At 42.9% G+C, this 15349-nt stretch overlaps 1 protein-coding gene across 4 annotated transcripts in view; it reads right to left on the reverse strand.

Moving 5' to 3' along the window:
* Positions 1-15349, reverse strand: part of Lekr1 (leucine, glutamate and lysine rich 1) — a 164522-nt gene that overhangs the window by 104712 nt on the left and 44461 nt on the right. For all 4 annotated transcript variants that reach the window (XM_085682469.2, XM_087899464.1, XM_085682470.2 and 1 more), the window contains 2 exons: positions 7358-7477; positions 5594-5769 (listed from right to left, as the gene is read on the reverse strand). In XM_085682469.2, coding sequence (XP_085538595.2) covers positions 5594-5769; positions 7358-7477 — 296 coding nt within the window. The remainder of the gene's footprint in view (positions 1-5593; positions 5770-7357; positions 7478-15349) is intronic.

The raw sequence follows: 15349 nt of genomic DNA on the forward strand, positions 1-15349 counted from the left end.
GTGGTTTTTAAACATAAAGCAAAGAAAACCAGCCTACAACTCACAATCCCAGAGAACCTAGACAACAATGAGGACACTATGAGAGACATACATAGATCTAATCTACACGGGAAGTAGAAAAAGACAAGATCTCCTGAGTTAATTGGGAGCATGAGGACCTTGGGAGAGGGTTGAAGGGGAGGAGAGAGGCAAGGAGGGGAGCAGAGAAAAATGTAAAGCTCAATAAAATCAATAATAAATTAAATTTTTAAAAAGAAAGAAAAGTCACCTCCCTACATTGCTCTCACTCAAGCCGGAAATACCTGGTACTGTGTCAAGTAGGAGCCATTCCTTCTGTAGCTTTGGTGTTCCATGTCACACTGCTGTCTGGGGGGAGGGGCAGGTTTGAAGTCCTCTCTGGGGGCTCCCTCAGATGCCTGTCCTCCACCTTGACTTATGAGTCCCTGGCACGTGTGCAGAATGAGTTAATTCTGAGTTAATTGGGAGCATGAGGACCTTGGGAGAGGGTTGAAGGGGAGGAGAGAGGCAAGGAGGGGAGTCACTGATGCCAGAGGACCTGTATGTAGCTGGGGGCCGATTCCCAGCACCCCAGCTTGCTTCCCAGGCGCAATAAGATCATTGGCAAAATGAGAAAAGATAGTTCTTTTTAAAGAATTAATTAATTAAAAGAAAAATGAAGACAGAAAAGAAAGATCATTTGCAGACCTTATCTTTTGCAAGCAGCTTATTGTGTATTAACTTGACCATTTTCTTTTACAAAGTTTCAGCAGCTGTTGCACAACAAAACTTTCTCTTTTGCTTTGTTTTTCCAAGATAGGGTTTCTCTGTGTAGTCTTGGCTGCCTTGGGACTCACTCTGTAAGACCTTGAACTCAAGAGATCCACCTGCCTCTGCCTCCCAAGTGCTGGGTTTAAAGGTGTGCGCTGCCACGACCACCTGGCACGACAAAACCACGTCTTATGGGGACATGGTACACACACACCTACCCACTCCAGATAGCGAGCATCCGATAGACCGAAGGAGGGGTAGCACCTGAGTTCAAACTGATCAACCATGAGTTTATTGGGGTTACCACAGGACCAGAAATGACTCAGACAGCTGCATCACCAAGGCCCACCGCAGCCTGGGGGACAGCTCACAAAAGCGGGGAGACCTGGAGCACAGGGCACAGCCTATAGGCAGCTCAGCAGGCTGGAGATTTCGCGCCAAGTGACTGATCCAGATTTGCTTTTCTGGGGCAGCTGATCTGTCTCAGAGGTTTTTTAAAAATTTTTGTTTTGTTTTTGGTTTTTTGTTTGTTTGTTTGTTTTGTTTTTGTATCTTGGGCTTGTCTGAATGTCTTTTCTGTAGCTTTCATTTACTTTGGCAGGGAGGAGACTGGGGAATCTGGTCAGTTTGGGGGACTTCCTGAAGCTATGCTGAGTTCTTTGCCTCCCAGCTTAAAGAGCTTTTCAATAAAATGGATTGGTTCCATCCCTGAGGAAAGTGTTACACAAAAGTGACAAGCGTCTTTTAGAAAAAGATTTGTTTTTATTTTGTGTACACTGGTGTTTTGCCTACATGTATGTCTGTGAACCACATGTGTATGGTGTCCATGGAGGCCAGAAAATGTGTCAGATTCCCTGGAACTGGAGTTACAGCCATGTGGGTGCTGGAAGCCCAACCTGGGTCCCCTATGTAAGAGCAACAGGGGTTCTTAACTCTGAGCCACCTCTCCCCTTCCAACGCAGTGAGCTTCCAAAGCATCATTTTATCCAGAAGCCCAAGTTCACGCAGCATTCTCAATCCATTGTTATCATTTCTGTAATCTTTATTACTGTCTCCCCAGGAGGATACTTGGAGAAACTACTCTTTGCTCATGCAGAATGAACTCCTTGGTTAGAATGTAATCACGGCTTAGTTCCACTGCTGCGCTGTTTAGGTTCTCATCAGCGTGACACAAGCTACAGTCATCGGGAAAGGGAACCTCAACTGAGAAAATGATTCATGTGGGAGGGCCCAGATCACCTTGGGGAATGCCACCACCAAGCCCTGTGGTCCTGAGCTGTATAAAACACAAAACTGTACAGGCCATGGAGAGTAAAGCAGTAGATAGCATTCTTGTATGGCCTCTGTTGCAGTTCCTAGCTGAGTTCCTGCCTTGAGATCCTTCCTCTATAAGGGTTGTGAGCTAGCAGATGAAATAAGGCCTTTCCTCTCCACGTTGCTTTGGTCATGGCGTTTACCACAGCACCAGAGAGCAAACTAAGACAACTGTCACTTCTACGTTGTCTACAGCTACGTCTGCCCAGTCAGGCTGGCTATAATCAACTTCTAAGTTTTGGTTAATATTGATATTTTCACATGAATCCTGAAGGCTCTTAATGCACCTATATGGTGAATCCTAATGACAGTATTTATTCTTAATGACATCTATAGTAGGAATCATTTCCAGAGGTTTTCAATTTACTATGTCCACAGAGATCAGAGAAATCACTGTCTTTGATAATGATAAGCATAAATTTTATAGACAGTAAGATTTGAAGTCAAATTGCTCCCTGATTCACAGGCTGTAAAATGGCTGGTGCCAGTTTAACAGACACAAAAACATTGCTAATCTCATCAAATTCCATTAGAGTTCTTGGGTGAAGTTGTATTTTGAAAGGAATTTGTTTGTTTTTTCCTTTGAGACTATATCTCACCATGCTACCCAAGATAGCCTTGAATTCCATGAATAAGTTATCCCCTGAGCCTTTCTGGAGTGGGAGTGGGAGACATGCACCACCAGGCTGAGGTCATGTTCCTGAGCAATAGCTACCCACAGCAGCACATTCTGTAAACAGACACGCTGCTATCCCGGCTTTGTTGTTCCATTTACAGAGGATGGGCAGGGCAGAGTCCACAGGGCTCTCAGAGCCCAGGATTTGGGGGATGACAGATGAAACGGGGCTTCCACGTCAAGTCAGCTTTTACTGGCGCCTACCAAGACCGTCTGTCTGTCCTTTGAACCTTTGTAGCCAGGCAATGGCTTCTCTATGAAAAGTCCTAAATGGAGTCCTTTTCAGCATAAAGCTGTTCCAGGGAGTGCCCTTCGCCAAGGCAGGGATGTTTTATAGACCTCAGGCGACCACAGGAGCTGGGACTGTGCCCAAGTATGGTCAAAAGCTAGGTCCCTGGGTGGGCACTTGGGTGCCATTTCTTTGTTCAGAGTTTTCTCAGCGAAGGCGGGGTTGGAGGAAATAGGGCAGATTTGTGCATGATCGACCTAGAAGCCCCAATCGAACAGACACGGGAATGAACAGAGAGAACAGATATGGGAATGGCCGTGTTTGTTCTGAAAACTAACAGTGAGAACACAGAGCTAAGTACACCTTCTTATATATGTGGCATATCGTGTCCCGAAACAGTTCTGATAGTAACACTGAAGGTGGCTGTGTGCAGAAAATAAAACAATAAAAAATGTAAGAATTGCCAGAATGTGCCGGGCGGTGGTGGCGCTTGACTTTAATCCTAGCACTTGGGAGGCAGAGGCAGGCGGATCTCTATGAGTTCGAGGCCAGCCTGGTCTATGAGAGCTAGTTCCAGGTCAGGCTCCAAAGCTACAGAGAAACCCTGTCTCGAAAAACCAACCAACCAACCAACCAAACAAACAAACAAACAAAAAAAAAAAACAGAATTTCCAAAGTGTGACAGAATGTGCTTACTAAAGTAGTACACATCATTAGAAAAGCGACCAAGAGAGACTTGTCCAATAAGGGTGCCATAAACCTTCCATTGATAAAAATGGTCTGCAATGCACAATAAAAAGAAGAAAGAAGAACTGTGCCTTCCCACACATCATCTGGTGCAATTTAAGTTTGCTCTATATTTAACTGCTCTATTTGGGGGAACATAGACCACACTTTTAATATTTTTTCCCAGGTTAAGAAATTTTGGGCCAGGCAGTGGTGGCACACACCTTTAATCCCAGCACTTGGGAGTCAGAGGGAGAAGGATCTCTGAGTTCAAGGCCAGGCTGGTCTACAGAGTGAGCTCCAGGACAGCCTGGGTTACACAAAGAAACCCTATCTCAAAAAATCAACCAACCAACCAAGAAAATAGAGGGGGGGGGGGAGAAAAAAAAGAAAAAAGAAAAAAAAACCAGAAAGAAATTTTTGATTGTGTACTAAACACTGTGGGTGGTACAATATGGAGACTAGGTTCTATTATGTTTCCTCTGAAAAGTATTAAGGGGGCTGGAGAAATGGCTTGGCAATTAAGAACATTGGCAGCTCTTTCAGAGGACCCAGATGTGAGTCCCAGCACCCACACCGTGGCTCACAACTGTCTGCAGCCGCAGCTTCTGGACATGAGATGCCAACTCTTGGCCCCAAGCACACAATAAACACAGAGTAAAACTTTCACGAACAGTAATTTAAAAAAAAAATTAAGGAATATTTTTGTTTGTTTCTGCTTTGGTTTAAGGAGCAGTTAATTTAGCTAAATCCAAACTATAAAGTCTATTCCCCAAGGGAAGGTGTTAAAGCGTCAATCGCTTCAGTCTCAGGCGGGCTGCTCAGTCTTCCTTGCACACAGGAGCTCCAGAGAGCTGGAAAGAACTTCCATGCCGAAGCTGACCTCCCCACTGTCTCTGCACCTGGCCATTCCCAGAGGCTGCGTCTGCCTTGGTCACTGGCCTCTCATCTTCAGGTTTAAAAGAACATATTTTTTTCTTTCATAATTTTTACTTCTATGTAGAATAAACTATATCCTGACCCCAGTCTACTGGCCTTAAAAAATAAAAATAGAAAGAAATTCGCCAAGTTCCATACTCCTTTTCAATATTGAAGATAACCGTAAACCCCTTTAAAGCGGTTTTAGTGAAAGTGAGGAAAAAGCAGAGCTATTACACAACCTCCCCACCCCTCCCCTCAGCCTCCCCTCCCAGTGACGCCCTGCACCATGCTGCGTCTGGTCAAGACAAACCGTGTGGCACGTGATTAGCCAGAGGCCACATGTGCAGCGGGAGTCGCGCATAATGACCTGGATGCGTCACTGCAACAGCCTGGAGAGTAACATCCACAACTCAAAGTTCCTCTGGGTGTCGTGTGTTTATTTGCCCTTGCCCCCCACCTGTCAGTCAAGTTTACTGTTCCGTAGTTCTCCCTGGCCAACAGGTCACACAGATGTAACACATCACGCTGCCTGTTCAGACTGCCGTCTTTCACTGCGTAAACACCTTATTTCAGTCTTTGACGCTTTCGTCTTTATGCTCAGTTTTGGTCTATCTGCAATGTTGAGTATTTTTGTTCAACATTTATAATTATTTGGGGGAGGCTGATCTTATATTACGACTCAACCATTGAGATGAAGAGAAATGTTTGACAAATCTTTAAGCTTAGCAAGAGGAATCAGACTTCTAACCATAGCTTTAAAATGGACACATTGTAGCTTAAGTTAGACGAGCAATAGCTGTGGAACTCCAGGGACAACTGGACCTTCATGTTTCTCTACAGTACCAACTAGCAATAAAAAGTGGACCTCAGTCCCCACACACAGAGAAATACTATGATTACATAACTATGATGAACCAGCTAGAGAGAAAGCAATTAGGCTGTAAATATATGTAACAAACCTGCCAAGGCTGTATCACTTAGAGATTTAATCTGTAGAAAAACTTCTCCTTTCAGTGAAGTCCAGTTTTGAAAATTATCACATACTTCATATTTAATACTGGTTAGTTCCCTTTTAGTAAAAGTAAGTAACAAAAGGGTCTTATTCCAGAAGTATCTGTAGTCTGACAATCTTTGACTGCAATTAGTAAAACAAAAATTAGCATTTTTAAACACAGAAAACACAACAACACACATTTCTTCAAAAGTGATGAAATAATCCATTGTTTAATGGAAACAATTTTGAAAGCGAAAGGAAGCCTTCAACATGTCAGGCACAGACAACAGATGTGCTCTGAGAACAGTGACGGCACACTGATCAATACAGCAAGGCCAATGTCTTCTGTAACTACAAAGAGGACAGACACCCTCACATGCAGTAATCTAGACACGGGCCAAGGCTACCGCGGAAGCCAAGCAACTGGTAACCAGGTTGCCTGGTGCTGTTAATCTGCGAGCTCACTACTGGCTTTCTTGAAATGGGCCCAGGAAAATTGCAATGGTAAAAATGTTCATCTGGGAGTGGGGCTGGAGCCATGGATAGGTAGTTAGGAGACTGGCTGCTCTTCTGAAGACCCAGGTTCGATACCCAGCATCCACATGATAGCTCACAATCAGGTGTGAGTCCTGTTCGGGGTTACACCACCTCTGGGAAAACTGCATGCATGTGGTGCACGGACACTGATGCAGGCAAAACCACACATGCGCGCGCACACACACACACACATACACACACACCCGGGGGGGGGTAGGTGTGAACAGATTTCCTTCATGCATCCATTCAACAATTCTTTACTATCAGTCATACATAAGCTATTTATGAAAGGCAGACCCTTGGCCAGCAGGTTTATCAACAGGGGCATCAAAAACTCATGAGCTCAGAGGATTTTTTAACGAAATGTTTGTGGTATTAAAGAGTGGATTAAAACAAAAACCTAACATCCAAATACTTATCCAGCAGCATATTTTTTAGTTATCTTGAACCTTAGAAACATTCTCAATGTATTTTAGGATGTGTATTTCCAGTTTTTTTGTTTTGTTTTGTTTGTTTGTATGCTGCATTTTATCTTTATGGATTATAAACCCTCCAGTGATTCTATAGGAGGAGATTAACATTATTTGCGCTGAAGAATTCCAAATTTCAAGGTCTGTATCATCACAGAGAAAGGTTTTCTGTCCTAACAGATTAACTGGAGGGGACGCTAGGCAGTACAGGGCTTGCCTCACAGGGGTCCTTAGCTCAGATCCCCAGCACTCCTGAGGGCCTGTGCCTACAAACCCAGCGTAAGTGGGCGGGGTGTGAAGATGCCTGGAGCTTGCTGGTCAGCCAGGCTGGCCACGTTAGTAAGCTCCAGCTCTAGTCAGAGAACCTGTCTCAAAAAATAACGTAGAGAACAAGAGAGGAAGGCACAACTACACACACGCACACACACACTCACGCATGCGTGCAGACATGGACACAGACCAATCACCACACTCCACTTACACACAAAAAAGACATTAGCTACTACACTTTCATTTCAGATGTCACTACAGAGAAGGAACAAAAGCAAGGTATTAACAGAAAATGCTGTTTGCTCAATTACATTACTAACAAAACAATTCAGTTGACATAACGACAATAAAAAAGTGAAACTATTTCCATTTTTTCTCAAGATATTCATAAATTCAGCATTTGCTGTATAATTTTAATATTTATAATTTTTAATTCTTAAAGATAATCTTACCTGAGGACTTGGGATTGTTTTTGTTTAATTTTTAGCTCATTTTGTTGATGATCTAATTCTTTCTGTATTCTCTGAAATTCATTTTGCTGCTTTTTTAACTTCATGCTTACATCTTGAACTCTAAAAAATTAACAAACAATAGTACTGCATGCTTCAATATTTCCTAATAAGTAACATTTTAAAATTAAAATTGAATATAATAATAATGAAATAAGTAGTCAAAGAAAACTACTCATCTTTATATACACTGTATTAAGAAATAACTGCATCCCTTTTGGATATCAGTATGGCAATTTCTCAGAAAATTAGAAAACAACCTTCTCAAGACCCAGCAATACCACTTTTGGGTATATATCCAAAGGATGTTCAATCATGCCACAAGGACATGTGCTCAGCTATGTTCATAGCAGCATTGTTTGTCATAGCCAGAACCTGGAAACAACCTAAATGCCCCTTGACTGAAGAATGGATAAGGAAATGTGGTACATTTACACAATAGAGTACTACACAGCAGAAAAAAATAACATCTTAAAATTTGCAGGCAAATGGATGGATCTAGAAAACAACATATTGACTATATAACCCAGACCCAGAAAGACAATTATCATATGCACTCATTAAAATCAATAAAAAATAATAAAGAAAGAAATAACTTGCCAGGCAGTGGTGGCACACACTTTTAATCCCAGCACTTAGGAGGCAGAGGCAGGTGGATCTCTGTGAGTTCGAGGCCAACCTGGTCTACAAGAGCTAGTGCCAGGACAGGCTCCAAAACTACAGAGAAACCCTGTCGTGAAAAAACATGTAGATACCAAACCAAACAATTGATATTCCAGATAAAAAGAGAAGTACTTATTATAGGTGGGAAGTGAATACATAAATACTAACTAAAAATAGAAAAAAGTTAATTTGATTTTAATAATTGTAGCATGATTAATTAAAACCCAGAGACAGAAATTGGGGTTCAACCTGAAGGTCAGAAAAGCAAAACAAAAAAAAAAACAAAAAAAAAAAAACAAAAAAAAAACAAAAAAAAAAAAAGCAAAACAAAAAGCAAAAGAGCCAGTGGCTACTGGCTCTTACCTCTACCTCAGTCTAAAATGGCAACCCTGTCACCAGGAATGTCAGAATGAGACTGTGTGTGAGAGTTGTCTCCTTCTGTTTTATATTCCTCTCTAGTTCTTGGATTAAAGGTGTGCACCACTGCTGCCCTGTTTCTATGGCAGACAAGTGTGGCTACTGGGATTAAAGGTGTGTGTCACCACTGCCTCGTCTGTAAGGCTGACCAGTGGGGCTGTTTTACTCTCTAAACTACAGACAAGCTTTATTTGTTAAAATACAAATGAAATATCACTACAATTAATGATGTACTTAACTTAAAATGTTAAATATTATATTAATTATTATAAGAAAAATAGTAAACATTTGTTTTTATCCCAATTCCCACTATCAAAGGCAACTGCTTTCAGTTTATCCTGTTCCCTTTAGTATTGATTTCTATGCTACTAAATAACATGCTTATATTATTTCTTAATATTTTAATTTAGATGCAAATCAGTTAGAAATAGTTCTGCCACATATAACTAAGACTTGAACATCATCATCACATACACACATACAATTTCTCATAAATCATTCAGGGTTTGCTGGCATATATGCATAAGGAAGCTGAGGCAGAAGGATCATGGCAAGTTTGAGGCTGAGTTATTTTTAGCAGTGAATTTTAGGCCTGCCAGGACGACAGAGAAAGACCTTTCTTCAATAAAACATGCTGATATCATAGTTTGTAATGTCTCAGACCCCTGCAAACCTCCCACTCTCTGGTCTACCATGTGGGAGTGTGCACCTGACGTCATGGCTCATATTGGTGACAGAAGCTTCAGGCAGCACATTCCCACATCCGATCAACAGAAGCAAGAGAACAATGCTTTCAAAACCAATCCTTTCAAAGGACCCCTGTGTCCGTCTGATGAGTTTAAACCACATTGCTATACTCAGCTTCAAGCCAAACTGGACGATGCAGTCCTTGAACTGGGAAAATTGTTCTCCAGGGTTAGTTCTGCTACAGAAGTAGGAAGGAAAATTGACATTGTAGTCCAGCAGCAAACAGAACCAAATCCTCGTAACATGGATGGACACCCGCACAGCCACCTGCCCCAGCCCCCGTTCCTCGTCTTTCCAATGCTGATAAAATAGCAGTTTCTATGACGTTACATTCAGATTCCCATCACCCCCACTGCTGAACACACTCTATGCAGACTGCATTTATTATTTGTGGACAGGATTACAATGTTCTCCTTTCCTTCCATTTCCTGTGTTCCTGTCATAAATTTTCCCGCCTTTTTGCCAAGAAGTGGGCTTCCTAGCGTGCTCTGCCGTGAACACATGACAATCATCTGAGATTTCCCTCTGCTTTCGGAAACCTTCTCATCTCATTTCCGTGTAACATGTACAGACTCTGCTGGAGCCTCCTTCTTCCTAGCTGACGGCTTTTACTTGGAAAAGAATTCCCAGCCTGCGTTTTTATGAAATATTTTCTTGTTCAATTAAAAATGTAAATGCTAAAATACTTACAAAGTCATTTCCTTTAGGGTATTTCCTAAGTGAATGTGACGTCTAAATACCTGGGGCTCTCTGACTACACCCCCTGAGAAGGCTGGAACTACTACATTGTGCTCTGGCTGTGATTGAAACTTCCTTACTTCAGATGAAACTAATACGCCTAAACACTACCTGCCTGGAAAAGCCCAGTGTCCACTCTTACTGTACACATCATTCTGTAGAACAATTCACAAGATGCAGTACAGTGCGAACTGGGTAGGCACACAGTTTTCTCTGGCAGTCATGGCTCTGCACAGAGTGGGAACACTATGCTGTTGTCTAGTCAGAGAGTGTTCCTGCAGATGGAGACTAAGAGCATATGCTGTTCTAAGGGAGAGAACGCTCTTCTGGGAGATTGGTGACTGAGAGGCCTCTTGCTGAAGCAACCACGGGAACAAGCACATTTATTACCATGATCTAGTTTCCAGTTCTTCATCATCCTGACTAAGCTGGATTGTCTGAGAATCACTGAGTTAGAAAACAAACAGGGGATTAACCTCTCTTCTTGATTATTTTTATTTGGATTGCCTATTAATATTGCTCATAACGAAGATAAGTGCATGGGAAATACATTTAAATTCCCTTTCACTTTCTCACTCCGTAGAAAAACACCTAAGAAATACAAGAAAACCGAGCATAGCTTTGGGGATTTCACCACCTGTGGTCCACACTCTATTTTTGTCAAGCTTCTGGGTCTCAAGATTATTAAAGTCTTCCCCTCCAACTGATTTCGCAGCAATCAAAAATGACAGACGGAAGCTTGGAGCCTGGACAAAATGAAGTGGTGGGATCTTCAGGATCACACGCTATCAAGGTCCCATGGGGAGAAGCTTCTGAAGAGCAAGGGAGAAAATTCAGACAGCAATGAAGAAATTCATCAAAACAAGCTAGTCTCCAGCTCCTGGGAAACACGCTTCTGACGTGGGCATAAGCTGCCAATTATGGCTCCTGCAACTGTGCTCCTGGAATTAACCTGAACCCATTCATAAAATTAGATTACCTCTCAAGAAAACAGGAAGAGAGAGAGAGTGGAGTGCAGATATTATAGACAGATAAATCACCAAGGATTCAATAAAACTAGAAAGAATTCTGATTTTACAGAGGAACCATAAGCACCCTGAGAAACTCTAGGGACAGAAACCAAACCTCTTTATTTATTATGTGGTGCTACTGCAACTTCAAAACCATCAGCAGGAGAAGGCACTGGGCAGAAATGAAGCCAGCATTAAGTACAGAGAACAGAAGCAATATTTAAAACAACAATAAAAAAACCATTTAGCTTCCTTTTGAATGTTATCTGCTTTCATTTAAAAACTTAACGTGGAACTCATATCATCCTATAGAATTCTTACTTACCAAAACATATCCTTTGCTAAGGTCATTTCAGTGTTAAAACACAATCATTACTCACATTACTAGCATACTTTGTAGCACGAATACTAAAAACCCAGAGTCAGATATTGGCGTTCCAGCTGAAGATCAGAAAAGCAAAGCAGCCAAACCACTGGAGAGATTTTGCCTCTACCAAGGCTCAGACAAACAACAAGGTGATCCTGAATGCTCTCCTCCAACCTCAGACTCCACCCTCCACTGAGTGTCTGTCTCTTCCCCTTTATATTTCTCTCTCTGCCCAGCTATATCGTTCCTGTCTCCACCTCCCTAGTGCTGGGATTAAAGGTGTGGGATCCCAAGTGCTGGGATCACATTTGTGAGCTCTGTTTCTCTTTTAAACAGATTCAGTCTTGTGTAGCCCAATGTGGCCTTGAATTTACAGAGATTCCGTCTGCCTCTGTCTCCCCAGTTCTGGGCACCACTCCCTGGCCTGTGTGACTGACTAGTGTGACTGCTTTGTTCTCTGATCTTCAGGCAAGCTTTATTTATTAAAACACAAATGATATACCACTGTAATAATTAATGGATCCAACAACATAGAAGAAAGGCATCTTGCACTGGACCGAATCCACACTACTTTTTAAGTTAACCTCATTTGCATAAAGTCATCTGGCCATTATTCTGCTTTTGATTATTCATTTATTTTTCCACAATCTCTTTAATAATATGTGGTTAGGCTATTGAAAGAATTGATTTTTATTTAATTAAATATATTTTCATTAGGCTTATTAATGCAGAATCAATTTTAAAGTATTAACTGTAAGCTGGGCAGTAATGGCACACGCCTTTAGTCCCAGCACTTGGAAGGCAGAGGGGGCGGATCTCTGTGAGTTCAAGGCCAGCCTGGTCTACAGAGTGAGTTCCAGGACAGCAGGGCTACACAAAGGAACCCTGTCTCAAAAAACAAACAACAAAAAATATTAACTGTGACTTTAAAAATAAACAAGAGACATATAATTTCACACAAAAAAATGAAGGCAAAATTGTTAATTGTAATTGTTTGAATGGTAAGAGGATGAAAGACAATTTGAGAACAAAATAAATCACTACTTTGTTATTCTTAATAAAATTGGTCATATAAAATATTTATTCAAATATTGCTATCATTTTAGGGGAGAGCCAGGCCTCCTTTTCTGTAGTGTGGTCTATAGATTTGGCCAATCTCATATCAAACTGTCTTTTTATGGACTGTAGATACAGCCGAGGACCTGAGTAACTGGCTAGACACGTCTGGCTTAGATTCCTAGCTCATAATGCCCGTCTGCCTGCCTGCCTGCCAACCTGTCTATCTGTATGCATGTATGTATATTTGGTGGGGATTGCACACAAACAAAGATTTCTGAAGTCTGAGAAGTTCAAGACCAAGACCTGCTGAGTCTGGTGGTCTTTCCTGCTCATGCAGAGTCACTTCAGGGACTCATGGTGTGAGTAGGAATGGCAAGGTGACAGAATGTCCTAGCTCAGGACTCTTCTCTGCTTCTGGTAAGACCAGGTGCCAGAAGCCCAACCTTAGGGACCAATTTAGTCTAATTACATCCTTAAAATTTAGTCTAATTACATCACTTTCAAAACCACCTAACCACCTTTCAATAAGGAATACATGAGTTTTGGCAGAGGCAATCCAAATTCAAGCACGGCATTTCCCTCCGTGTCCTCCTCAAGGACAAGACATTTATTTCCACTCCCACCATCAGTCTCCACTCATTTCAGCGTGAACTCAGATATGTACTGTCTTTTCTGAGTCAAGAAAGGCTCATTCCGGCTCCGGCCCTGTGAAAGCAACAGAAGGCATCTACGTGTAGCGGCGGGGCAGGAACGAGCAAATGTTCACACCCCACAAGGGAGGAAGAGAAATAGTAGAAAGCACAGGGATAATGGGACCAATGCATGCCTGAATCTCAGCAGGGAAGACTGTGAATCATAACATTCCAGAATAATCTTTCACCCCCTATGCTGACTCATGACACGCTGGATGGACCTTCAAGGTCTTGGGCACCTTGCCCTCACAGCTTTCCTGGGCTATGCAAGGCCAGCTGTCCGCGGCTCTCTTTCCCAGGCTGGCACACACAGGGCAGGGCTTCTGGGATCCACTCCACCACACTGCCCTCGGCGTTTGTTACTTTTCTCATCAGAGAAATACCTGACAGGCAACAGAAGACAAGCAGAGCATGGTGGGGTCATGTCACATCTAGGCAGAACAGGAAGCAGAGAGTCTTGGCCAGAACAGACACCCATCACTTTGTAGTAACCTACTTCTGCCAGCTAGGCCACCATCCAAAAGGGTTCAGAACTTCCCTGAAGCAGGCCCACCAGCTAGGCACCAGGTATTCTAAAACAGGAGCCGCTGGGGACTCACATCAAACCCTAAAACCCTAGCAGGGAATCTCTGCAAAGAGTCTTACTAATATAGACCTAGCTCCCCCAGGAGTGGGCAAACATTTTAAAATGTTCATGGACCCCATAGCCTATAGTCTGGAGAAGTAGCATCCTATGGATGGATGGAGATATTGCTGCTATAGTTTGGATCTGGTCCATATGTTAAAGGGCAGGTGTAGAAGGAGCGGCAGGCTGCGTTCCCCCCTGGCTCCCGCATGGCTAGCTTTACACCCAGAAATAACATCACACAAACTGTATTCATTTAAACACTGCCTGGCCCATTAGTTTCAGCCTCTTATTGGCTAATTCTCACATCTTGCTTTAACCCATATTTAGTAATTTGTGTAGCACCACGAGGTGGTGGCTTACCGGGAAAGATCCTAACCTGCATCTGTCTCGGAGAGGAAAGTCATGGTGACTGCCTCACTGCCTTCTTCCTCCCAGCATCCTGTTCTGTCTACTCCGCCTACCTAATTTTCTGTCTTATCAAAGGGCCAAGGCAGTTTCTTTATTAACCAATGAAAGTAACACATAGACAGATGACCCTCCTCCATCAGGCAGGGCTCCCTGGAGTAGAACTATGGAACCTTTTCATAGTTGAGGCTTCACGGGCAGTCTTAGGTCACCGGGGGTGGGGGGGGGGTGAGGACTTAAGGAGACTGTGAGACCCTCGTCATTTCCTGTTTCTCTTGTCCACTTTCTGGCCATGAGATGACCAGCCTTGCTCTCCCACCCTCTCCTCATCATATGTGCTGCTTTAGTACTGACCCAGAGCCAAGCAACCAGCCCAACACAGACAGAAATCCCTGAAACTAAGTCAGAGCAACCCTTTTCTTTTTATCAATTGACTGTCTTGAGTATCAGCCACAGTGGAAAGCTAACATGGCTGCCAAGGTTGACTGTAAAGCAGTGGCAGCACCAGCCATATCTGGATCGGTGTGAGTCCCAAGGAGGGTGGCTAACACTGTTCTGGGGTACAGGGAGCAGAGGTCCCTTCCCTGACAGTTCTGAAGGATAAGTCCATGGAGAGTATCTGCCTTTTCTCCTTGGCTCAGGCCCAGTGAGCACAGGGGTCACAGAGATGCTCTGGATCCATTAAGATCGCTATTCCACCCTAATGGCAGTGAACATCTGGCTCCCAGCTAGGTGCCTATCTCTTTACTAAGCAGTTGCTTGGCCGCACCTCGAGGTTCTCTACTGAATAGCACATTTATCCTTTGCATGGCCTCGTTGCAGTTGCTCCACTTTACACTCTGTTTCCTTCTTAAACTATACATTAGAATTTGTCTTTAAATGATTCTTTTCCTGTTTCTTTTGTTTGTTTGTTCGTTTTTGTTTCTCGAGTCAGGGTTTCTCCATGTAGTTTTGGAACCTGTCCTGGAACTAGCTCTGTAGATCAGGCTGCCAACAAACTCACATAGATCCACCTGCTTCGGCCTCCTGAGTGCTGGGATTAAAAGTGTGTGCCACCACCGCCCAGCTTCTTTTCCTAGCTCACATGACCGCACAGCTGACGCAATCATGACAGCCCAAAGGGGTTTAAAATTGTTCCTGGTTTTCTTATCTTCTCACCCCTCATCAGAGTTGACCTAAATGTTCACGGCATTCAGATTATTCATTTCC

This window comes from Myodes glareolus, chromosome 20, assembly GCF_982192425.1.
Source record: "Myodes glareolus chromosome 20, mMyoGla1.1, whole genome shotgun sequence".
NCBI classification, from domain to species: Eukaryota; Metazoa; Chordata; class Mammalia; order Rodentia; family Cricetidae; genus Myodes; species Myodes glareolus.